This window comes from Pteronotus mesoamericanus, unplaced genomic scaffold, assembly GCF_021234165.1.
Source record: "Pteronotus mesoamericanus isolate MK-2021 breed Mesoamerican mustached bat unplaced genomic scaffold, CSHL_Meso_final contig_182, whole genome shotgun sequence".
NCBI classification, from domain to species: domain Eukaryota; kingdom Metazoa; phylum Chordata; class Mammalia; order Chiroptera; family Mormoopidae; genus Pteronotus; species Pteronotus mesoamericanus.
The window spans coordinates 21,540,794-21,566,326 of record NW_026555078.1 but is presented as its reverse complement, the minus strand read 5'-3'; the positions used below and the strand labels follow the sequence as shown (position 1 = coordinate 21,566,326).

The following is a 25,533-nucleotide window of genomic DNA, read 5'->3' as shown; positions in this document are numbered from 1 at the left end:
GACAGGGCAGGGGGCAACCCCACTAAGGCGGGATGTTCATGTCCAAGTCCAACTCGGTGTCGCCGTCGCCGTCCCTGGAGCAGGCTGACTCGGATGCGCTGGACATCAGCACCAAAGTGCAGCTCTACGGCGTGCTGTGGAAGCGGCCCTTCGGGCGGCCATCCGCCAAGTGGTCCCGGCGGTGAGTGAGCCTCCCGTGCCCTCTGAGGACCACCAGGGGAGGGAGACCAGGGCCTGTGGACCCCCTTCTATCCCCTTTATTAACATCCTGCCTCTGCCTCCCTTTGTGACCTTGGCCTCGCCTCATTTCACTCTAAGCTGCCTCCCCTGAAAAGTGTGGATCCCAGCCTGGGCCGGGTTCATCTCTGCCCGAGGGCCGGTGGAGCTGGGGTGGGACCACCGGCCGGGGCTAGGGGGCGGTGAATTCTCTCTGTGGAATAGATCTAAATCCGGGTGGGGAAGTTAGGTGTGGGCTGAAGAGATCGTGGCTGTGGTAGGAGCCTGGCTGGGTCGGGTTGGGCCAGACTCTGCTTCCTAAGGAGAAGCTCCATCTCCAGCCAAGATAGTCTCCTGGGACCCCCACTGCCGATTCTATTAGCTTCACAACACCCCTCCCCCAGGCCACCGAGCGGACTTGGAGGTGTGGCCCGGGTGTCCTAACCCCACCGGGGCGCACTGTGGGAGCTTCTGAAAGGCTCAGGCCAGGGGAGGGAGGAAGGCCCAGAAAGGGTCTGTGCCCAGCCCTGAGGAGCCGATGTTGGCAGCCACTCCAACTAACCCTTGAAATAATTGCAAACAAACAAACAAACAAACAAACACAACCCTGGGCCGAGGGAAGAGATCCCAGTGCTTCAAGCAGAGAAGCTGGAACAGAGGGGAAGGACTAAGCTAAGGTGGAAATGGAGCAGAAACTGACGGGAGTGGGGGAGGGGATGGATTGGTCCCCTGCGAAGAACTGATCCCTTGGAAGGTGTGTGTGAGGGAGGGGGGTGGGAAGGGGTCGGCGCTGCCGCGGCTTCCTGGTCCCTAACTCAGAGGCCACTCTCCAGACATCCGTAGCCACTTTGCACTTACGAACGAGCCTGAAAGGTATAAAGGAAAGGAAAGGGGAGCTCATGCACTGGTTTCGGGAGCAACAGACCATCTTCCGGACAGTTTCCACCTTCAAGCCAATCTCAGTTCTGAGATTTGCAACTGGAATGGCCTATAGAACCCGACCCTGATCCTGCTCCCTGGAGGTGTGGCCCTGCCAGGAAACTAGGAGTGTGTCCGGATGCACCTGATGCCCCTTTGCGTCCCACACCGTGAGGGACTTAAGATATCCCCCGGAGCACAGGTCGCGAGGATGTAGTTAGTAGTGGTTCTAATATTCTATTTTGATGAATAATTTAATATTTCTACAAGACCACAGAACAAATGGAGCTGTGAATGGTGGTGTCTCACACATTACATAGCTGGTTTCACATACACACTTTTATTAGTCCTTCTTGGTTTCTCTCTGGGATTTAGTGGGATATAGGCTCCTTGAGCTCCTCCAGAGTTAAGCTTATCTTTGATCCCCTAAGCAGAGGCCTGGGGCAGCATGGGGCACACCTTGCGAGGGGCTCCCAGTGTTGTGCTGACTGAGCCATGGCTCCCGAGGGCCAGGAGCAGCCTTGTCTCTGTCGGGGCACTCCGGTGCTTGGAAGTGCAAATACCATCAGCATCATGCCCCTACCTTTCTATCTTCTGCCTCAGTTGCTCCAAGCAGCCAACGCCCCTCCACTGGGTCTGGCTGCTTGTCCTTGGTTTTGCTTCTGGGCCTTGTTATCCAGGACTTCTCCTGCCAGGCATTTCCACCTGATTGCATGCCTAGTAAATGCTAGGAGCCTATGACCAGTACCCCCCCGCCCCGACCCCACAGAGGCTATGTCTCTGACCCCTGTTCATCCACATGGCGAAGACATGGATTCTGCACCCAGAGTTGATCCCAGGGCTGGGAGGTGTCAGGGACAAAGGCTCCCAGCTAAAAGGCAGTGGTGGAGCTGAGGAGGACTTGGAGAATTGTAGCACCCCCACACCCCAAGAATTTCCCTCAGTAGTCCCACGGCCACTCAAAAAACCATCCAGTCTAGGAATTCTAGAGTTGCTACTGTGCAAAGACTTCCCTTCCTCTGGGGCTCAGGAAAGAACTAACATCCTATCTGATCACTCTGTCCTCTGTCCATGTTCAGAGTTGTGGAAATACAACCCCCCTTACACACACACACTCAGTTTATTAGCCTGGGCCAGTGACAGAGCCAGCCAACGTCTGGGGATGGGAGAGGCATGATGCTAAGCTTAGACCCCTCTCACTTCCCAGCAGAGCCCCCTGGGAACCAGTTCCCCATTTGTGAAGTGGATGTAGTCTCTGGACCTCAGCTAATTAGCAGCCACAGCAAGGCTTGGGGAGTGGGCAGCCCAGGCCCAGCCCACAGAGCTGTGCCATTAGGGCGATCGATGCCCTTGCTGGGCAGCTGCGAGGAGGGGTCCTGGAAAGTCTTCTGTGCTGCATAAATAAGGAATGGGCAGGATGGAACCGGCTGTGACCAGCTGGCTTTCACAAAACATCTTCCATTCGGGGTCCATCTCGGGGCCTCCAGCCTCTACCGCCCAAGCAGCCCTTCCCTTCCTCAGCTGGGAAGATGCCCTTGAGCTAAAGGCTGAGTTTGTTTGTTTTTTCCTATGGGGAACAAAAGGAGAAAGGGGTAAAAAACATCACTTCGCAGAGATAAGAGCATCAGGGAGAGGTGTTTGGAGGGTGAGGTTGAAGGCTTTTCTCCCCTTACTCTGTGAGCAGTGGAGACAGAGGTGCTGTTGGCAAAGCCCCGGGCAGCTCAGCGACAAGGAGGAAAGGGGTGGAGCGTTCTCAGCCTTGGCCGGTGTTAGCCCCATGGTAGGGCTGGTCTGGCACACAGCTGAACTCTTCCCCGGGGTTTAGAATGCTCTCTCCAGAATTCCAGTCCCTGCCCAGATCCCTTCTGAACCACTGCAAGGCTGGAGCCCCGATGAGGAGGGCCCAGCCAAGTCCTGCCTGCAGCAGGGGCAGCCACACTCCCTCTTGTGCCTCCTTCCCCCAGGTGTAAGGTGGCACAAGAAGGAGTGGGTCCCTGCCTCAGGGAGCTGATTGACAGTGTCCACTAAGTGCCAGGGGAACCATGGAGCCGGTGGCTCCAACCCCCTTACACCCCTCTGCTCCTGCTCTCTGGAATGCACCCACCTCCCCCTTCCGCCCCTTAGGTTCCTAAGATAATCCTTCCCATTCATTCTTCAGACCCTTCTCTCGGAGGACTCCCTTGGCCAGACACCTAAATCTCATTCCACCCTGGCCTGCACTCTTCCTGTATCTCATACAAACTTACAATGTCACAGGGCACCCTGGTGCTTTACAGTGTTGCGGGAAACATTTATAATTGCCCCAGCTCCCCACTTACCAGCAGCATGATCTGGGGCATGTTACTTAAATTCTCTGTGCTCATCACCTCACCTACCTCATGTGAGGATTGAATGAGTTAACATACATAATGGTATTTCTAGAACATGGCCTGGCACAAAGGAAGAGATCCAGAAACATTAGTTACTTTGCAAACTATTGAGTTCTGTTCTCTTTCCCTCATTTAACTATAAGCTCCTTGAGGGCTGGGAATCATGAAGCCTGGGGGCCCAGCGTAGGAGTGTGCCAGGTAGTTCCTCAAGGCTCTCTGACCTGAGCTGGCCAGAACTAGCAGACACGACAGTGCCACTGGGTGAGGAGGACCAGGCACCGTGGAGCACCTTGGTGGAGAAGGTGGGCTTTGTCAGCAGACAAAGTTGGATTCCAAGTTTGCCGCTTACTAGTTGCTTAATCTCTGTGCCTCAGTTTCCTCACCAGTAAAATAGAAAAACAGATATCTCCACCTTTAAAGTGATTGTGAGAGATGTACATAAGATAGTATCAATAAAACACTTAGCAGAGTGTGTGTCTTGGCACCTTGTAAATGCCCCTTAGTCTAGAGGTGAAAATACCACTTTTGATGACTGGAGAGAGGAGGCAGCCAAGATTGACACAGACCCTGTACCTCGCACACGCTCTCCAGCCTTGACCACAGCCCAACGGGGTGGGCAAAGAGGGTCCTAAGGCCTGTGCTGAAGACAAAGCTTCGCCCAGGACTAGAGGTGGGCCTCAATGGAAGGAGGGGCTTCAGAAAGGAGGGAGGGAAAGCACCGTGAGCTCAGGGGACAGGGAGCTGGCCAGCGGGGTTGGAGCCAAGAGCTCCCACTGGTAGGAACTGTGTGAGCACAAATGAGAAAGGTCAGGGGAGGCTGCAGCAGATACTGAATCTAATCATAATAGTACTAATAAAATTAAACATTTATTGAATATCATGTGTCACACAGTGTTCTGAATCTTTATGTGAACAAACTCATTTAATCTAGACAATCCTAAGAGATCTAGGCACTATTATAATCCTCAAGCTACACTGAGGGATCTGAGGCGTAGAGAGATCAGGTGACTTGCCCTGGTCACCCTGATGGTAAGTGGCAGAGCTCTGACCCTCGATTACCCCAGTCTTGATACCTACAGCCGCTGGCACATCTGTTTCCTGCCCAGGTGCTAGCGCGAGGGAGGAAGGAGTTCCTTAAACAGTGTCATGTGGGAAGTAGGAGCCGGGACTGTTGTCGGTGGGTTCCAATCCCAGCTCCACCTCTGCCCTGGCTGTGTGACCTCGCACACATTACTTCACCCCTAAGCCTACCTTGCAAGAGAGTTACCCAGATCAAATACTCTGACACTCTCAGAGCACTTAGCACAGCAGCTTGCCCATGAAAACACCCAACCCTTGCACAGCCAGCCCAACTCCACAGGGCCCAGAAAGGACATGGTAGTTGTTTGTTAAATCAATGAGTGAATTTTCACAGCAGCCCCAAGAGACAGATACTCATAGTCCCATTTTACAGAGGAACTTGGAAAAGGTGGCTCAGCCAGTCTGGGAGCTTGCCTGAGGCTGTGGCCGGAGGGACGGAGGTCACTGGACCCCAGAGCCCCTCTTCTCCTTCTGCCCCCGTGTCTAGTGATCCTCTGCCTGCCACACCCCACCCCCAAGTCCCTGGCACAGGGCTTTGCCCTGAGACGGGGAAAGGCCCTAGAAGTGTTGGGGAAGCAAGAAAGTATTTGTCTTCATCAGCTCAGCCTCCCATAACAAAATGCCATAGATGGTAACCGTCTGTTAAACGGTTCAGTTAAACAACAAAAATTCATTTTCTCACTGTTCTGGGGGCTGGAAGTCCCAGGTCAAGGTGCCAGCATGGCGAGGTTCTGGAAAGGGTCCTCTTCCTGGCTTGAAGAAGTCTCCGTTCTCACTCTGTCCTCACGTGGCAGGGACCGAGAGAATGCTTCCTTTTCTTATAAGGCTGTAGTTCCATCAGATTGTGGTGGCCTCGCTGTTTTGACCTCATTTAACCTTATCACCGTAGGTCCTCGAACAATGTCATTTTGTTCAACCTCACTTCATTATAATGTTGATGAGAGGCCATAGGAACTTAACTCATTTATATCAATTAGCCTATGGTAAAATTACTTTCATGATTTGTCATTTTGCTTAAAGTCGCAGAACCTATCAACGGCAGTAAGGGAGGACTTCCCATCCGTCTTAAAGACCTGATCTCCAGATACAGTCACATCGGGAGTTAGGTCTTCAACATACAAATTGTGTGTTGGGGGGGCATAGTTCAGTCCATGAGAGTATTTCAGAAACCATCAAAAGGGGAAGAGAAGTGTCCCCAGGCGGCCACCCTGTGCTGCCTGGCTCACATTTTTCTGTTGGTGACGTATGTCCAGGCCATGGGGATGCATCACTCAGGAACTGTCCTGGAGCATGTTGGCAGAGTGGTAAGCACAATCTCATTTGATCCTCACAGTGATCAGATGCAGTGGGTGTCATCGCCCCCGTTCTCCAGGTAAATAAACTGAAGCTCAGAGAGTGAGCTTACTCATCCAAGGCCCCCCAGCCGGGAAGTGGCAGGTCTATGTGATGCAAAGCCTGTGTTGTTAATGACTCTGTGAAGGTCCCTCAGCTCACCGGATGGAGGAGATACGGCTATCCTCCAGGAGCCCAATGTCATCCTGGGGACAAGATGGGCACACGGGGTATGGCGGTGGCTCTAAGTGCCAGCGCACAGCCCAATCAGCGGGGGTACAGGAGGCGCTCAGACGGCAGTGTGGGCTGGGCCGGTCGCCAAGGGTGAGAAGGCTTCTGCCAGCTGAAGGGCGAGAGGAAGGGCGTTCCAGGGGGCATTGCATGGTCTTTGTAGGATCCTACAGGACATAGTGAGGAGGGAAGCAGTGAGCTTAGCGTTCACCTGAGAGGCTGAAGGCAAAAGTAGGGGGGAAGCTGAGAAGGTGGGCAAGGGTCAGGTGCTGGGGGGCCCAGAAGGTCCTCACCATCCTGCTGAGGGTGGTGTCCCTATGCTCTTTCCCTACGGGGGGCCGAAAGGCCTGGGAAGAGTTGGTATTAGCAGAGTGCCACCTCCGAGGCCCACAGCTCTGTTTGGCGAATGGTTGGGCCGAGAGGGTCAGTGCAAATCGAGAACGTGGATGGGCGTAAGACACACACCAAAAGACAAAGTGTGCTCCATTTTCCTGGAGGAGGGGGATGGCAGCTGTCAGCAGTCCCAGGGGCCCTCCGCGCAGCAGCTATGGCCTCAGGAAGGATCAGGTGGCTGGGGGAACCCTCAGAGAGTCACTGACTTCATGGTGCCCACCAGCAACTTTTCAGGCCCCCTTCAAGAGGGGTGCTGGTCAGTGGTTAACAATGGGGTCTCGGGGTGGTGTGGGGTGGAACAGTGTTTTGTAGCATCTGATGATTTTCATGGTGTAAATACTCCCACTGTGACTGATACCAAGCGACCAACACAATGTCACCGAACTCAGAGCAGAGGAGACTCACGCCATTGGCTATTGTGAGCCCAGCTGAGCGGCGCCAGCTCACTGCGCTCCCAGCTCCCCCAGGCCCATCGCTGCAACAGCGGCATTAGCAGGGGCCCTGGGAGGAAGGAGCCAGCCGCCCTGGGTGTCCCTGAGCCCTGGGGCTTCAAGGCCCAGTGGGGTCCTCTTATCTTCATCTGCTCTGATCATTAGTCCTGAGGTGGTCCCCAGGGGGGTCCAAGTACCCCCCCGTGTGGGCCTCAGGACTGTCGTCTCCCCAACAGCCAGAAAGCACCAGGGTCCCAGAAACCCTAAGTGGGACCCAAGTCCCAGAAGGAGGCTGCAGAGCAAAGGGAATGCCCATGTGACACTCAGGGTGCAGCCGGCCGTGAGCCCGGTTCCCACATTGTTTTGTTTGATCGCCAGCTTTCCTGGTCGCTTGTCAGAAGACCTGTCTTGGAATCTTGTATCTTCTTTCCCTCCCTCCACCTTCTGCCCGACCTGGGATAGACCCTAAAGGACTGGAGACAATGGCTCAAGGGGCTGAGGGTGCCCAGGAGGATGTGGCAGAGATGTGCCCCTGTGCTAAGGGTGGCAGCTCAAGAGGGATGGAGGAGCCGGCCCTGGGGGCTGCTGTGGGCCTCTCACCTCAGCTGCCCCCTGGAGCGAGGCTCGCGCTGCCTCGGGCGGTGGGCAGCTGGCCGGCTGAGGCCTTTGCCCAGATGTGGAGCGTGAGCGGGTGAGGACGGGTCTTGGTGTCGCCAGGGGCTCCCCATGTGAGTGCAGGGCCCCCAAGGACCTGCTTCTTGTCCTGGGAAACCTCACCCTTCTCTCCTGGTTGTCCCTCTTTCTCCACCTCCGGATGCAGGTTTTTCATCATCAAAGAGAGCTTTCTTCTTTACTACTCTGAAAGTGAAAAAAAGAGCTTTGAAACCAATAAATACTTCAATATACATCCGAAGGTGAGGGGGCCTCTCCGCACGGCCAAGGCAGGGGAGGACCGAGTGGGGCACTGGGGGAGGGTCTTCTGCCAGGGGAGGAAACTGTCTCTGTCCCTGGTCTGACAGAGCCTGGAGGACAAATCCTTCCTAGGGCACAAGATCCCCTGCCCCTTCTGGGCTGGGCCCCCAGCCTCCCGTGCCCTGGGGCCCGGCCCTGCCTCTCCCTGCAGCAGGAGCTCTGGTCTGGCTCCCAGCCTGCAGGCCCGGGCTTTGGCTGAGGACTCCCACAGGCCTGGAGTGACCTGGGCTGGGTGAGGTGAGAGCGGCCTGTTCTGGTTCTTTCTCAGGGCGTCATCCCTCTCGGGGGCTGCCTGGTAGAGGCTAAGGAAGAGCCCAGCATGCCCTATGCCATGAAAATCTCCCACCAGGACTTTCATGTGAGTAAAGCTCTCATCTCAGCGTGGGCTCCGCAGGGACAGGGCAGCTTCCGTGGGATCCCCTGGTCCCTGGGGGCAACCCCTGGTGACTTGGCCTGGGAGAGGAGTCAGTGCCATAAGGATGTGGGTCAGGGGGGAGAAGAGCCAGGCCTACGGAGGCCTGGGGCGGCCTCCTTGTCCTCAGAGCGGCCTTCTCTCAGGTGCACCGTGGCCCCTCTTCCTGGCAGGGGAACATCTTGCTGGCGGCAGAGTCCGAGTTTGAGCAGACGCAGTGGCTGGAGATGCTGCAGGAGTCGGGGAAGGTGTAAGTGCTCCCGGCAGGGGAGGGGGCAGGGGGTCCCGAGGGGAGGGGGTGTGGGTGGGACTCACCCTCCCCTCCCTCTCCGCTGGGGTCCCAGTGGGCCCTGAGGGCAGGGTGGGAGGGAAATGCCTGGGCCTCCTTGAGGACAGGGCCATGGGAGTTGGTTAGGGTGGGCGAGAGGGGATACAGGCCAGGTTTAGAGTGTCTGGGAGGGGTCTCCTAAGTGAGCCTTGATCAAGCACAGTGAGCTTTACTGGTTTAGAGTCGCAGGTGGCAGGTGTGGACACCATTTTCCTCCAACCCTCAGAGTGAGTCCAGCATCACTAGTAGGGTTTTACTGCCTCTGCATCCCCATTTCAAGTCCCCAGACCCACCATGGATCCTGGCACAGACCAGAGCTTTGTAAAGCAGGGCCCATATCACAGTGGCCTCCAGCCCAACACAGTTCATTTGCCCGTAAACCCTGGTCCTGGCACCTGCCTGTTCAAGCTGGGTCATGCTTTTAGTTCAACAAATAACCCTGAGTGCGTGCTCTGTGCCAGGCCTTGTGCCGCATGGTAGGCAGTCGGTGCTGTGGAAAGCAACCAGGAAGCAATCTCCTCTTTGTTCCAAAAGTGCTGTTGGCCCAGCCCACAGTGGCCCACTTTGCAGCCTGGGCCAGCCTCCAGGGGCCGTAACTGATCGATGCTGGTGGCGTGCCCAGAGCCGGGGGTGCCAGGGTGAATGTGAACCGGGATTCTGGAGAGAAGGCACAGGACAGCAAAAAACACTAACATCCTCTTTCTCCTGTACTCTTCTGTTTTCACGATTTTGTATTTCTTCCTCTGCTCCGTCCCATCTGCCCTCCCTCCCCAGGACCTGGAAGAACGCCCAGCTCGGAGAAGCCATGATCAAAAGCCTGGAGGCCCAGGGGCTGCAGTTGGCCAAGGAGAAGCAGGAGTACTTAGGTTGGCTGGAGGGGTGGGCTGGAAGCTGGGATTCCCTGATCGTGGCACCTCAGGCCCAGGGGCGTGCTGGAGGACAGAGGTCCTTGTGTCTTGGGTGGGACTTAGCAGGCCTCGAGGAGCCAGACACCAGCTTGGAGCCTGGAGGTCTTTCCAATAAACATCCTGTTGGCCACCCTGACAGGAGGCAGGAGAGCCTGGTGGTTAGGAGCCTGGGCTCTTGACCCAGCTTTGTCAGCTGTGAATGTCTTTAGGCAGCACAACCTCTCTGAGTCTCAACTGCCTCATCCTTAAACTGGAGACACAAATAGCCCCGAGCTGTCAGAGTTGGTGTGGGGATTGGGTTAAATGGGAAAACATGTGGGAGCACTGTCAAGCACGCAGTAATGGCTCCGTAAATGGAGCCCATGTTGCTATCCTGCCCTGGGCCCCCAGGTCCCAGGCTTGCCTCCAGCTATCACACCCCAGCCCACTTTAAACAAGGTTCCAGGCCCTGGTGCCCCTGACTGGCTGGTTAACATGCTGTTTGGGAAAGAAGCTGAGTCTGGAGTTTGGTCCTTCCCCTGGGACTCTCTTCCCTGCACCTCCTTAGACACCTGGGGCCCCAACACTGGCTTCCCTCTGCCAGCTCCAGATACCCCTCTCTGCCCAGGACTGGCCCTCCCCCACTAGCCAGACACTAGTGCGGGGGTAAACAGCGTCCTGGGGCTGCAGGGACTCACTTGAGCACCTGAGGATAAGACCATCCTTGACTTGTGAATGCACAAAACAGGGACAATGACAGGAAAGGAAGGTAGCGGTCCCCATCCCCAGGAGCCGGCCCCACCCTTTGGCTGACCTGGTGCCGTTGTGCTGACCTCTTCCTTGGGAGATGCTGGGGTGCAGAGGTGACCGTGCCACCAACCCCTTGGGACCTGATCTGGAGTGAGCTTTTCATGGAGTGTGTGTGTGTGCTCACTTTGGCAGACAAGCTGATGGAAGAGACCGAAGAGCTCTGCCTGCAGAGGGAGCAGAGAGAGGTGGGTGCCCACCGATGCCACTCAGAATCGCTGCCCTTCTCCACCGTCTCCCGATCTGGGGGCCCTGGACAGCCTAGGTGTGCTGGCTCATGCTTCCAGCGTTAGGGAAGGGTGTGGGGGAGCTGCGCACCCTGAGAACCAGCTGGAAAGTCAGACTGGCGGAGCAGGGGGCCAGTGAGAGGACAGTGCTTGAGATCTGCAGTAGCTTCTTGGCAAGTAGTGTATTTCTTCTGGCCAGTCCTGGGGAGCAACGTAAAAAGGGTAGGTGGCCACCTTCTAGAGAATGAGCCATCCCAGAATTTCATTAGCTGTGTTGGTAGGTAATGAGCTGCTTGCCGTCCGTGGATGATATTCACAGGAGGCTGGGATGGCCTCTACTATTCATAGAGGGTCTTCTGGCACCTGAAGGGTGATGGGGTTGGGAGATCTTAGGGGTTCCTTCATGCTCTAAATGTCGATAATGCAAGTCCCAAGGGGGCCAAGCTCTGGCCTGAGGCAGCCTGTGCCTCATTTGAGGCTGGGGAGCCACTAAAGTCCCCTGTATTTGGCATCTCCATGCAGCATTGGGCCTTGCCTGTTCTGAGTCATTCCTTCCCAGCAGGGCAGGTTGGGGTCGTGGTTAGCAGTATGGACCCTGGAGCCACACTGTGTCTGTGTGACCTCTCTGAACGTCAGTGTTCTCACATGAACACTGAGGATAATAATTGAACCCATCTAACGAGGGGTGTTGTGGGGATTAATGACATGTTAGATAGAAAATGCTTGGCACATAATGCATGCTTAATGGATATCTGTGTTTGTTAGTATTACAGTCATGTTGTAATTAATTATGGGCCTATCCTGCATGTGAATTGCTTGAGGCCCACAGCTGCAGAGTGGCTTGCCCAGAGAAACCCACAGAGGGAGGCCACTTCTCTCTGCCCAGTGGCTTTTCCCTGTCCTTGCCCAGGTGAGTCACAGGCTGGGGCCGTGAGCCTTGGCTCACCGCCTGACTCTTGATCTGACTCTTGCTGCCTGCTCAGCCTTCCCAGGCATCCCTTACTGGGCTCTGAAACAGGCCCTACGGTCATGTCCCCATAGTGCCTGAGACAGTCCCAGGGCCTGGCAAAGTCCCTGGCCCAGGTTGAGCACTTCCTAAATGTTCTTGGAATGACTCTATGAATGACCCTTTTTTTTTTTTTTTTACTTTACATAATTTATTATTTTTCAATTATAGTTGATGGACAATATTATATTGGTTTCAGGTATACAACTCTGATTAGACATCATGTAACTTACTAAGTGATCATCTCAATAAATCTTGTACCCATCTGACACCATACGTACTTATTACAAAATTATTAACTACATTCTCTATGCTATATTTTACATCCCCGTGACCATCTGTAGCTACCAATTTGTACTTCTTAGTCTCTTCACCTTTTTCACCCATTGCCCTGACCACCTCTGCCCCCGAATCTGACAACCATCAGAATGTTCTCTGTATCCATGGGTCTGTTTCTGTTCTGCTTGCTCATTTATTTTGTATTTTAGATTCCACGTATAAGTGCAATCATCTGGCATTTGTATTTCTCTGCCTGACTTATTTCACTTAACACAGTACCCTCTAGGTCCATCCATATTGATGTAGATGCAAAATTTCATTCTTTTTTATGACTGAGTCATATTCCATTGTATATATGCACCACTTCTTTATCCATTCATCTATTCATGGACACGTAGGTTGCTTCCATATCTTGGCTGTTGTAAATAATACTATAACAAACATATGAATGTCTTTTTGATTTAGTGTTTTGGGTTTCTTTGGATAAATACCCAGAAATGAAATTGCTAGGTTGTCCTTTGTCTCTTTGTTTTAAAGTCTATTTTTAGCTGATATAAATATTGTTACTGCAGCTTTGTTTGTTTGTTTGTTTCCATTTTCATGAAATATCTTTTTCTATCTCTTTACTTTTTTTGAGGGGGGGATGTCCCTTTACTTATAGTCTGTGTGTATCTTTTAATCTGAAGTGAGTTTCTTGTAGACAGCATATGAAAGGATCTTGTTTTGTTATCCATTCAGCCCCCACATGTCTTTTCATTGGAACATTTAATCCCTTTGAATTTAAAGTAATTGTTGATAGATATGTATTTATTGCCATTTTATTGTTCATATTTTTAATTTTTTTTCTTCTCAAAGAAGACCTTTTAACAACAAATTAACATTTTAAAAAAAGATTTTGTTTATTTATTTTTAGAAACAAGGGAGGGAGGGAGAAAGAGACGAAGGGGAACATCAATGTATGGGAGATACGTTGATTTCACACCACCACCCCTCAACCAGGGACCTGGCCTGCAACTCAGGCATGTGCCCCAACTGGGAATCAAACCAGCGACCTTTCAGTTCGCAGGCTGGCACTCAATCCACTGATCCACACCAGCCAGGGCTGATTGAACATTTTTGATTCTTGCAATTTTATGTTACATCTTGACTTTAATCCAGTAGGACAATTCACCCTCATTTTTCTTCTTCCAAAATTTTATCAGATATTTTTGCCCACTTATTCTCCTGGACGGGCTTCAGTATCATTTTTTTTTTCCAATTAACAACCATTAAAAAATCCAAATTCAAACAAACTAAACTTCCAGACCAAAACCTGTTGTGGATTTGTGTTAGAATGGCGCGGATTTGAGGACCGGCATGGTGATGGCAGCATTTGGGCCTCTGGGTCTCCAGGTTCTCATTCTCAGTCCCACATGAGTGTTTTGGCAAGTTTTCCTACAGCTCTGTACATTTGGAGAAGGGATACTTCTGGTGGACTATCAGTGACTTAAAGACAGGTAACTCAAGAAGCCAGGGGACGGGATGGAGTGACAGACATAGCCCCTGGCAGGGAGACAGACAGGCTTATCCATCAGAGAGGCTAAATCTGGGGCAGAGTCAGCTGGAGGAAAATTTAGACACTCTATCTAGGTCTTTAGCCAGGAAATGAGGACAGTGGAGACCCACTGCACACAGGCCTTGCTTAAAGCCATAGCACTCTGAAGGGGGGATGCCTGTCAGCTGTGAACTCCCTGTTGTTGGTTTTGGTGGGTTTTTTTGGTACAAAATGTGAGTGAGACTCACTGGGGCCCAGCTGGTTTCCACAGTGAAGGCTGCTCTGGGCAGGCAGGAGGGAGAGGGCTGTGCCCAGGCTCGTGATCCCATGTCAGCTGCTTGCTCCAGATCAGGAATAGAACTCACTGAGGCGCTCTGTCCAGGATCTTCCTCCCTTAATTTAATCATCCATATAATGGGTCTGCCTGTTCCCTGCGCCCTTTCCCTCTCCACTCTCAGTCATGGAGATTGTCTGGGTGTGCCTTGTGCCACTTAGAAGGGCATTTGCGACAATGGCCCAGTGATGAGACGGAGATTCTCTGGTCTCAAGAGGCCCCTGGGCCTAAAGGAAGACTCAGGGTATGGGGTTAGGAGACCTAGATTAGTTTCAACTTTACTGCTAACTGTGTGGCCTTGGACAAGTTAGCCTCTCTGACCTTCAGCGTCTCCATCTGTGCTGCTCCTCCAATAAGAGTAATGGCTGTGCCTGCCTCGCTCCTGGGTTGCTGTGAGGTTTAATGAGATAGAAAGCGGGGGAGTCCTTGGCGGGCTGGCGGGGCCCATGCCGCTGTGTGCCTGGGACGGTGCAGCCCTGACATCCCCCGCGGCACGGAAAGGGCCTGGGACTCGGGCACGAGAGCAGAGAGCGCAGGGGCAGCCATCCTGGGCGCATCTGCCCGGGGGCCATGCCCTCCTTCATCCCAGGTCCCTCTGATGTCCCTGGCTCCCTAGGGCCTAATCTCTCACACTCCCTGGAGGAGAGCCGCCTGCCCTTTTTTCTTTTCTGGCAGAACCATGAGAGCGCAGCCTTGCACACGGGCAGCCGTGTGGGAAATCAGAAATGCCCAGGGCCAGCCAGGCAGGGCTCTTGCCACCCGCATGCTCCGGTCAGAACACAGACTCTTGGAGTCGGAAAGCACCTCCCACTTCAAAGTGAGGCTCTTTGCTGACCTTCCTGAGGGATGTTGGTCCTGGTCCTCTGATGGGCGATTCCCTCCCTCCGGAGGTAACCTTTGCATTGTGGCTTCGTTGTTTGAAAGTTCTTCCTTTCATTGAGATGGAATTTGCCGTCTAGTGACTCCTGTCCAACCTTATACTCCTGCAACTTACGTCAAGGCCAATAGTCAGGAGAACAAACACTGTGGGAGGAAAGGCTTTAGCTGAAGCAGGTCTTGGTGACCGCAGTCTGTGACAGTGTTGCTGCAAACACTCACAGCGTCCTGGGCTGCAGCCTCAGGAGGTCCTGGCCACTCCACGTTTGTAGGCTGAAGGTTCCACTCTAATCGGCATTCTCAGCTGCACCTGGACATCAGCTTCATTTGAGAGCCGTACAGGGGAAATGAAAGGTGGAAAAGAAGCGAGCAACCAGGAAGGAGATTGTCTTTCATCTTTAATACGTAACCTTTCACTAGTGGTAGAAATCATGGTCTTTGCAGGAAACTTGGAAAACAAACTTATCCTTAATCCCACACTTGTCAGACAACTACTGTCAACTTCTGTGTTTATTTCCCATGTTTTTAAAAATGCATTATTCTTACGTATATATTTTAAGCTTAATAGGATCATATCAGATATTCACTTTTGTGGCCTGCGCGTTCATCATACCTGTATTAACATTGTACCTGCAGCAATTTTTCATGTCATTCAGCATTCTTTGAAAACATCATTTTTAGTGACTGTGTACTGATTTGTTAATATGTGATGTTTCATTTAACTAATCTGTTTTTGGACATCTGAGCTGTTTTCACTCAGCTATAACTGTGGTTATAAATTACACCACAGTGAACATCCTTGTATATCAACCCTGGTCTACTTCTCTAATGACTTCTGTAGGATAGGGTCCTGTAGGGGGAATTACTGACTCAAAGGGCAAGAAACTTCAAGACTCCTGACGCCTATTGCCACCTTGCTTTTCAGAAAATTTGTACCTAATTTACACTCTTACCAGCAGTGTATGGACATTTCCATGGAGTGTTAATCATTTACTTTCTCCCATTTTCAATTACAAAAAGATATCCCAGCGCCACGGTAAGTACAGGGAGCTGTTTGTCAGTCAGAGTGCTGGAGAAAGGGGCTCTTCAGTGAGGAGAAGCCAAGGGGGGGGCATCCCCAGCGGTGTCCTCGGTGATCAGCTCTGAAGCAGCAGGAGCCAGGTGCCTGTAAGAACCAGCTGCCCTTGTGATTTTTTGAGTCTAAGCTCAGGGATGTTTGCAGCCTACCACTTTCCCAGGCCCCTGAACAGCCCAGCCAAGCAGGCAGAGGCCATCAGAGAGAGGAAGAGAGTTGGTTTTTTGAATTGGGGGCCACAGAGAGGTTATCGTCCTTAACAACACCCAGTGTCAGCTACTGAGAATGTAGTAAAATTGAGGTTTTTGAACTTTTTGAAACTAAACTTTTCTATCATTGAAAGGGGGAGGGTCTACAAGAATAAAATTTTAATTAAGTTTCTATTTTGTCTATATATGGCTATGTCTACTGCAATAATGCATAACTCCAAAGTATCAGTGGCTTTGAATGGTGAACATCTATTTCTCACTCAGCGACCTGGGTCAGCTGGGGACTCAGCTCCACATCACCTCTCAGGGATCCAGGCCAATGCAGCCTTCGTCACTTGCAGCAACACTGGCCCTTATCGCTGGGGAAAGGGAACATAGTGTGTCATGCCCTATCTCTTAGCGGCATCTGCCTGGAAGTGACACACTTCTGCTCACGTTCCATTGGCCTTAGTCTGTCCCACGGGCCCACCCGCTTGTGCAGGTGCACTGTGGCCATGCATTGTGCCCAGAGGGGCATCAGAATGCCAGTGAACAGCCTTCATGGTGACCACTAGTGAACCACACCAAGAGTGCTAATAACGATCTGAAGAGAAAGAAAGAGCAACTTTATTATTCCTTTTTAAAAGATTTTTAGACAGAGGGGAAGGGAGGGAGAGAGAAATAATCATCAATGTGTGGTTGCCTCTCATGCACCCCCTACTGGGGACCTGGCCTGCAACCCAGGCATGTGCCCTGACTGGGAATTGAACCGGCGACTCTTTGTTTTTCAGGCCTGTGCTCAGTCTGCTGAGCCACACTGGCCAGGGCAGAAAGAGCAACTTTTGGGGGGTAAGGAGTTTAGGAAAGGAGGACATGGGGTTTGGAATCAGTCTCTTCCCTTTTCTTTAGGTTTTATCTCCTCAAAGCCAATGGCAACTTTGCCCTCCAGGAGCCCCACTCCTTGGTGGGGTTTCCGTGATCCTTGAGAACTCAGCCCCTGGGTGAAAAATGAGAGTATAATTTGGAGCTAGAAGATGAGAAAGAAAGTGGACCTAGAAATTAAACCCTTCCACAGTGTGAAATGTGTAGGAGCAAAGCAGCCGTCACAAAAATGCTTCTAGCCAAGCTTCACTTGAAGCGTGTCCCCCAATACCACTTGCCATTGAGACCCAGGAAAGCAGGACTCCTGGAGGGCACATGCTCGGTGAGAAACCCACATGTTTGCCAGAATTCCTGGAGCTACTGGTTTGGCCCCCTGGGCCAGCCTGCCCTGGGCTTCCTGGCTCTTCCATTCCCTTGGGGCTGGGCGCAGGGGAAGCTGCAGCTACTTATATACTCATTGCTTCACAGATGCCTTGAGAAACTAAGAATTCTTATGTCCTGACTTTTGGATTGAAAATAGCTTTTATTTTTTTCTTTTGCCACTTCTGGTAAATGTCACTCCAGGGATCTTTAATGGAAATACACTCACCACTTTATCCTCCAGGGCTGGAGGGTCAGCCAACATGCCTTCGGGTGTGAGTGACATCTAGAATAAGATATCACAAGAAATGATGTTGGGATCAATCCTAAACTCCGCCTTCAGCTCGCTAAGTGTGTTTTAAGTGAGCCCAGGTCATCACAGATTTCAGTTTGGTTGACAATCTGTGTCTTTGAAGGGGCCAGGTCTCCGTAGGACTTAACTTCAAGTTTGGTCCGGCGTGCGCCCCAGGCTGTGCTGAATCCCAGAGGGCGCCCCAGGTCACAGCAGGGGTCCCCTTTGCTGCCCTTGACCCCGCTTTCTCTGTTCTCTTCAGGAGCTCGAACGCCTTAACCAGGTGCTGGAGGCTGAGAAGCAGCAGTTCGAGGAGGTGGTACAGGAGCTGAGAGTGGAGCAGGAGCAGATCAAGAGGTAGTGGCGGTGCCCTGGAGGGGAGCGGGAGGAAGGCGCAGCTGGGCGAGGGCACCTAGAAGTCACGCCCCTGGTCAGCCCTCTCCAGGAACCTCACTACTTGACGACTTGGTTTGATCTGTCTTCCCAGTGCTCCAGGGTCAGGGCGTCCAACCCGTGGGCCGCATGTGGTGCAGGATGGCTTTGAATGGGCCCAACACAAAATCGTAAATTTACTTAATTATGAGATGTTTTTTGTGATTATGTGTCGCAATGTATTTAATGTGTGGCCAAGGCAACTCTTCCAGTGTTGCCCAGAGAGGCCAAAAGGTTGGACACCCTTGCTCCAGGCCTTGGGGTGTGCCCCAGAAAGCTGTAGATCCCGCACAGATGGGCCACTTCTGCCCACTGGGGCTTGAGGCACGTGCACGTGCAGACAGTCATCCCCTATGCAACAAGCCCTCCTGCCTCCATCAAACCTTCCTTACCCAGGGCAGACACGGCCAAGCTGGTCTGGAGGCGCCGTCTGCTAAGATCCTCAGCATTCCCTGTCTTTCTTGCACAATCCCTTCACATTCTGGCAGGTGATGTCCCTTGGGATCGTTAGTCCTGTGTCTGGCTTCCAAACCAGTTGCACGTTGTGATTATTTAATGGAGTCAGAATCTCCTAAAGGTAGAGCCCAGAAATCTGTATTTTTAAAAAGCTCCCTTGGTCATTCTGATGTAGCTTATCCGGGAATTTGGAGACTCCTGCTCTGGGCACTGTTGTTGGTGGCGGTATGGTTATCATCTGCATCATCATCACCATCATCATCACTGTTGATCATCAGTGACAGCCCAGGAAGACTTTTCTGCAATAGTCTTACGAAGGAAGTCATTAGATACATAACCTGGGGAGGGAGAATCTCAGAGACTCTTACTAAGTAAATAGCCCAAACACCCACTCACTTCCAAAATTATGCCAGACCCTAGAATAGAAGACTAGTCCTCTCTCTTGAGATTTGGTTCAGAAAACCAGACTCAGATCTAGGAAACATCAACACAATAATATATGGCCAAGTGCTAGGAGGCACGGGGCAGACTCCCTGTGTTATAGGAATTAAAATATATGCACAATCCTCATGGGCTTGAACAGAGATTGGACTGAGTTGGCCCTTGAGGATGGATTTGGAAAATTGAGCAGGAGGAGGGGAAACCAGGCATAAAAGCCTGAAGTGGCCCAGGTTTGTTAAGAAAGCAGCAAAGAAGAAAGAAAAAGGAAGCTGCAAGGAGTTTGTCACCCCGGAGAAAAGTCTCGGTTGTGTCCCATGTCAGAGTGAATGTGGGTTCTAGCAGGGACTGTCCATGGAAGACAGGGTGAGGCCAGGACCTGCCTGTTCCCCTAGTGCTTCTCTGCGTGTGGCGTGGCCCTGGGTTTCTCCCCACTGACAAAGGCATGAGTCGCTAGAGCAAATGACTTCAACCCCACTTAGCAGAGGTCTCCTTCTTTCAGCCCTGGGCCCCTACAGCTGCTGGCAGGACCCAGTCATGCAGGGGGGCTGGCCTTCCAAGGACCCCACTGAGCCTTGTTGGGAGGCGAAACAAGCTATTCTGTGTACAAAAGGGACTGGGAGGGGTGGGCACTGCCATATACCCATATCCTCTGTCCCTGCAGGGAGCTAGAACTGACTGCAAGATGCCTCAAAGGTGTGGAGCAAGAGAAGAAGGAGCTGAGGCACCTCACAGAGTCCTTGCAGCAGACGCTGGAGGTGAGGGGCCATTGGTGGGCTGGTTGACCAGGAAGCAGGCTGGTTAGTTGGGTCATGTGATACCGTTTTTTCCAACAGTGTTTCTCCAGTTACTGAGCCATCTGCAAACCTAAACAGAGCATGAAGGGGCACTGGTCTACGGGGCCCCTCTCTGTGGACCATTGGGAACTCCAGCCAACTTCTGAGGCCCATGGCATGACCCAGAAGGGCAAATTCAAGTTCGCCCTTGCTGTGACCGTGGCCTCAGGAAATCTACCTTCTCCAGTGCTTATATTTTTATACCAGATGGAGGACTGATTAGGACGGGTAGCAGGCCACTCACCACTTCCTTCTTGTGGCTCATTCACTTAGCTACTCCAGGGTGAAATTGAGCATGAAGGGAAATCAACGCTCTGATCACCTCCATTTGATACCACAGAAACTGTGAAGGGGATGACGTGGCATGTGTCAAGGACAAAGTGCCAACTCTTCAGCATGGCATGCAAGGGCAAACTCTGGCGCCAGCCTCTCCTCCCCTGTTGCCCTCTGCTGCCCTTCCACACCCCGATCGAAGACACCCAGCCCCTACTCCAAACACTGAGCACACGTGCCCTGAGGAAGCCAAGATCCCTCATCCTCCACACCTTTGCTCACACTGTCCCTTCTACTCGGAGGGTCTTTTACCTCTTTTCTGCCTGGAGAACTCTTTCATCCTTCTAAGGCTCAGTTTAATGTCACTGTGGTCAAGCTTCCCTGACTTTTTGCGGCAGGAATTTGCTTTGAACTCTGGGCTCCCACGGCACTTTGTACATCTGTTATGGCTCTCAATACACTAGGTTGTGTTTTCCACACTGAGAACTTCGCTAACCTGTGTCTTAAGGTCTCCCCAAACCCAGCGCTTAAAGCGAGCTTGGCGTGACCTGGGAGCATAGTGTTTACTGTATTCATGAGCTGCCTGGCAGAGCGCAAGGGATTCTACTCTTCCTTGGCTGACTGGGGCTTTGTTTGTGGTGCCTTTATTTGTTTATCTTTTTCCATTTCATATTGTGGGAGGGGGTTCCCTTGGATATTTCAATTCCAGAATTTCCGGGGAGTGCAAGATCCCAGCCTGATAAATGCAGACGATGTAAACCAGCTCTAGGTCTGGTCCTGTTGGGTGTTTATCACATGGCCCCTACACACTTGTCCCTGGAGGATCAAGAACCCCAGACGGTCATGATGCCCTTGCATCTTGGGCCCTGGTTGTAGTAGGTACCCCCTCCTCGGGGCAGCCTCACTGGGCTCCTCTCTGACTCTCGATGGAGGGGTGACCTTGCCTTGCTGTGAGGAAGGAGTCTTGGTTGGCCGTTTACCTCAAGAGAGGAATACAGACATTTGAGCTGGGCCTCACCGAGGCCTGAGAGCGGAGGGGATCACTCCCTGAAGCTGGGAGGCAGGTGAGGGCAGCCACGGTGGAGAACCTAAATTAGGCTCTTTCTCTTCCTTCTCTCTCTCTTTTCCCTCCCTTGATGCCAGGAACTCTCCATAGAGAAGAAGAAAACCCTGGAAATGCTGGAGAAGAATGAGAACCAACTGCAGACACTGGCCAGTCAGAGCGAGCAGCCCTCTCCCAATGGGGGTCTCCATAGCAACCTGAGGCAGATCGAGGAGAAGATGCAGCAGCTCTTGGAGGAGAAGCTCCTGGCAGAGAAGCGGTGAGGAGCCCGGGACCCTGGAGTTCATCATTGACTTTGGTGATCAGTAATTTTCCATGAACTGGACACCTGGGCTTTTAGGTTCTAGTTGCCATTGCCCATATAGGCCACTTACTTCCTTTTGCCTAGTACTCAGTTTTCTCACCAGGCAAATGAGAGAACCTTCTCTACCCAGAACTGACTGCATCAGTATCTTTTAGAATGGTGCAAGCCGTCCAGACAGTCAGTAGGTCCGTATAACAATGCTTTGTGGCCTTCTGGGAAGGCCCTCTTAGCCCCTTTTTAGAGATGAGGAAACTGAGCCATGGAAGGGTCATAGGACTTTTCTGAAGGTCGCAGAACCAAAAAGACCTGGACCCAGGACTCAGGTCTTCTGACTCGAAGACTGCTCCTCTAGCCACCTAGGTGACCCCGAGTGTTCAGGGGCTCCTGAAGCCTGGGTCTTAAGGCTTCTCCGGCCGGGTCCCTCAGTGAGGGGCTGCCCTCCCGCTGGAAACACTGGGTGAGCCCTGACGGAGGGCCTCTTCCACCGGGCAGGATGAAGGAGAACGAGGAACGCTCGCGGGCCCTGGAGGAGGAGCGCGAGTTCTATTCCAGCCAGTCCCAGGCGCTGCAGAACTCGCTGCAGGAGCTGACGGCACAGAAGCAGCAGGCGGAGCAGGAGCTCAAGGTGCCTCCCCTGCCCCGGAGACTTCCCTTGCAGGCCTGCATGTTACCAGGCAGCCACTTGAATGCTGTCTGCAGGCCTGAGCAGCCAGGTGCAGGCCACTCTGAGGGGAGGCAGTGGGCCTGCCGCTTCCGTGGGGCGTCCTTGCTGGGTGTGCAGCCGAGTCTGGGGCATCTGGTTGAGGGTGTAAGACACAAGGCCAGAGGTGGAAGCTTCCATTGACATCGAAAGGCGAGAAGGCCCTCTTGAACGGGGGGGGGGGGCGGGGGCGGTGATCAGGGAAGGCTTCCGGGGCAGGTGGCACCTGCTGCCCAGGACCCCACATCTCTCTCCTTCCCTCTCCCTTCAGGCCGAGGTGAAGGTCCGCATGGACCTGGAGAGGCGCCTGCGGGAGGCCGAGGCGGCCCTGAGGAGCCTGGAACAAGGGCTCAACTCCAAGGTGCGGAACAAGGAGAAGGAGGAGAGGATGCGGGCTGACGTGAGCCATCTGAAAAGTAAGGCCTGGGTGCCCAGACCCTCAGTCCTGGAGCTCAGCCCCAGCCATGTCCAGCCCCATGGAACCTGGAGCAGGGCCTAGAGCAGGGTCTGGTGTGCGTTAGATATTGTAGATATTGATGGAGCTTCTCCAGAATCCTGCCTGCAGCCATCTCCTTGGTGCAGCTTCCTTTTGGGTGTTGGACTTCCGTGGTTGGGAGGGAAAAGCCTGCAGTTCTGCCCCCTCCAGCAGGTGGCGCTGGTCTCCCAAGAGATGGGGTCAATGAGTTTCTCGCTCTGCGCCTGGATCCTGGGAGGGGCAGAGCGGGCGGGATGGGGCGGGAGGGGAGGAGGATGCCGTGAAATTTCCACGCAGGGTTCTTCGAGGAGTGCATCCGGAACGCGGAGCTGGAGGCCAAGATGCCGGTCATCATGAAGAACTCCGTGTACATCCACAAGGCAGCCACTCGCCGTATCAAGAGCTGCCGTTTCCATCGGCGCCGGTCCAGCACCACTTGGAATGACAGTGAGTGTGTGCGTCTGTGTGTCCTGGTGGAATGGGGATAGTTGCAGGCCACCAGTGACAAAGCAGGACGAGGGCAGGGTGCAGAGTGGGAAGGGCTGGCCCAGCTCTGAGGCCAGACACTGTGGCCTTGAACCTGCTCCCCCAGCCTTGGGTTTCTCCCAGGAGTAGAAGAGCCCATGGATGGGAAGAGGCTGGGAAAGCTCACCCGCACTAGGGCGGTGAGTGAGGGAGGTGAGCTGGGGGTGGGGACAGGGCCAAGCCGTGAGGGAGGAAGGGCCGTTCACCAGCCCGTGGGGCCGTCATCTCCCCAGTGAAGCCGTCCCAGTCCTTCATGACCTCCCAGCTGGAAGCCAACAACATAGAGGAGCTGAAAGAGGTGGCTAAGCGGCTGAGCCGAGATCAGCGCTTCCGGGAATCTATCTACCACATCATGGTGACTCAGCCTGGACCATCCTCGGCGCTTCCCCAGGGTGGAAAGTGATGTGCTTTCCTCCCCATCTCCCAGGTCTTTCCTGGGTGGGGGCTGGGAATAGGCAGAGTGGGGAGGCTGACTCTACCTGGCTTCTCTCAGCTCTCCTCTGGGCCAGAGCTGCACCTGGGGGCAGCCTCACCCTCAAAGGACAAGGACACTACCTCCCTCACCACCCCCTGCCCCAGACTCTACCCTTGGGTCTATACCAGGCCCATGCTGGTCCCAACTGTGAGCTGCCTGGTTGTCATGACGAGGCCGGGAAGAGGCCTGGTTGCATGTGGAGACTTTTTTCTTTTTGGCTGGGGAGTGTGGTGGGCAGGGCCCACAGCTCTCTGACATGCCCACTCTACCTCTCTGTGACTCTGCCACCCTGCCCGTCCTGGTACGTGAAGGCCTCCCCTCTTCACCTTGACATTTGCCTCCCCTGGGGGGCTTCCTAATGCTCTCTGCTTCAGCGACCTATAGACATTCCTTAGTGGAGGGCCTTCGCTTTGGCCACATCTGGGTCCGTGGCACACCGTACTGCCACAGTATCACCTGTCCTGAGGTTGGGCCCTGGCTGTGGGATCGCCTGCTCGCTCCCCTCCTTGGGTGAGCTCACCCACCTATAGCCTCTGCACCCTGTGGGGGTGATGTAATGCAGCTCCCATCCCCTGCATCCCACCTGCATGTGTACCTAGGGCCCTGGCCCCTGGCTCGGAGCTGGGGCGGCAGCGACGCTGAGAGCTCTCCCAGAGGACTCAGCAAGTCGGGGAGCGGGGGAAGGTGGCCCAGGCTCCTGCAGGGTCTTCCGGTTGGACAGAGAGGCCGCTCCTTCTGGCTATGGTGGCCCTGTTGGTTCAAGGTGTCACAGATGACTCCCTCCTGGTTGCCCCTGCTTTGGTGGCCTTGCTCCTTCCTCTCCCTGCAGAGGTTTTACCCAGTGAAGCAGTGTGACCGTGAACCCTGAAAGATGGGGCTTGGGCCTGTGAAATGGCCAGTAGCCCCAGGTTGGCCCATGTCATCAGGGGTGAAGCTGAAACACCTACCTGCAGCTTTTGTGGAAAACCACCACCCTCCATGAAGCTGAGGGCTGTGGGGTATGCCCCTCACCCAGCCCCTCCCTCTCAGGGCCCGCCCTCCAAAGCTTCCGAGTCTGTTGGTCCCTTCAGAAAGGGGATCCATCTGGGATTAGGGTGCTCAGGGACACTGGTGGCATTAAAGGTGCTGATTCTCTGCTGCTTAGAAAACTGAGTGAGGAGCTCAATCAGAGAGATGGACAGATGGCTGCAGGGTCAGTCCCTGCAGAGGCGCGGCTCCCTGGGGACTTGTGTGGGGCTCTTCTGTGGGAAGAGGAGTATTGCTGACTCAACACTCGTGCATGTCCCCTGCTCGTGCTCAGAGCTGCTTGGGGAGACTAATCTCAGCAGCCCTTCCTCCGTGGATGGTGGACTTTGATGGCTTCAGCCAATCTCTTCCGAGTCTAGGTGGGGACAGAGGTGGAGGTGCTTCAGAGTTAATGCATCTAAATCAGAGTCTAAATGTAAGACCTTTAAACATGTAGAAACCTGCATAAACCTGGAAATAATTTATGCAATGTGTATGTAGGATGGACTTTGAAATGTCGGGGAAGACTTATAACACCAAGATCACTGTTTTATTTTTCGCATCTTTGTTTTTAAAGCATTATATTAATACTGGTTTGCTTTTGGAGAAAGACCATTTGGACATTCTCAAATGCATTTAATTTTTTCTGGGCCAGCTATCAACCAGAAAGGAAAGTGTTTTTCCATGCACATTCACCAATCCCTAGTTTCTTTCCTCCTGTTTCACCCTGTACTTACAATGCCTCAGGCAAATCTGGGTTTCTCTTCAACAAACTGGTCAATTCATAAGTATTTATTTGTTAAAAACTCACTGTGTACCTTGTACTGTAAATAGAAAAAGAGCAAAATCCATGTATGAAAATATGTAAAGGTGGAAATTGCTTATTGGAAATATATTGATCTGGTTTTTTTTTAACCCCTTACTCGTTGGCCAATTAAATGTTTCCTGCAATAATGCCTGTGATTGGTCATTGCTGAGGAGATGTTGCCCCCTGCAGGTCAAATATGGAATTACAGAATAGCTTGCTTGTACTCTTAACATTCAGGAAATTTTCTCTACCCCTGAGGAAGTACTCCATACTGCTGCACCTCCTAGAAGTGGCTTCTTAATAATTAACTGAAA

The 25,533-nt window shown here is 53.0% G+C and overlaps 1 protein-coding gene across 2 annotated transcripts; it reads left to right on the top strand.

Annotated features, from left to right (window-relative positions):
* PLEKHD1 (pleckstrin homology and coiled-coil domain containing D1) lies at positions 1-25,303 on the top strand. 2 transcript variants are annotated; one of them, XM_054567019.1, is made up of 13 exons: positions 1-181; positions 7,791-7,884; positions 8,211-8,300; positions 8,528-8,604; positions 9,457-9,548; positions 10,512-10,564; positions 17,692-17,786; positions 19,420-19,513; positions 21,008-21,186; positions 21,724-21,856; positions 22,203-22,347; positions 22,704-22,853; positions 23,165-25,303. In XM_054567019.1, exons 1-13 carry the CDS (start codon positions 33-35, stop codon positions 23,332-23,334), a joined length of 1,521 nt encoding a protein of 506 aa, XP_054422994.1. In that variant the 5' UTR covers positions 1-32; the 3' UTR covers positions 23,335-25,303. The 2 variants fall into 2 exon arrangements, with proteins under 2 accessions (XP_054422994.1, XP_054422991.1); XM_054567016.1 differs by having other exon boundaries at positions 8,501-8,604.
* The last annotated feature ends 230 nt before the right edge of the window (positions 25,304-25,533 follow it).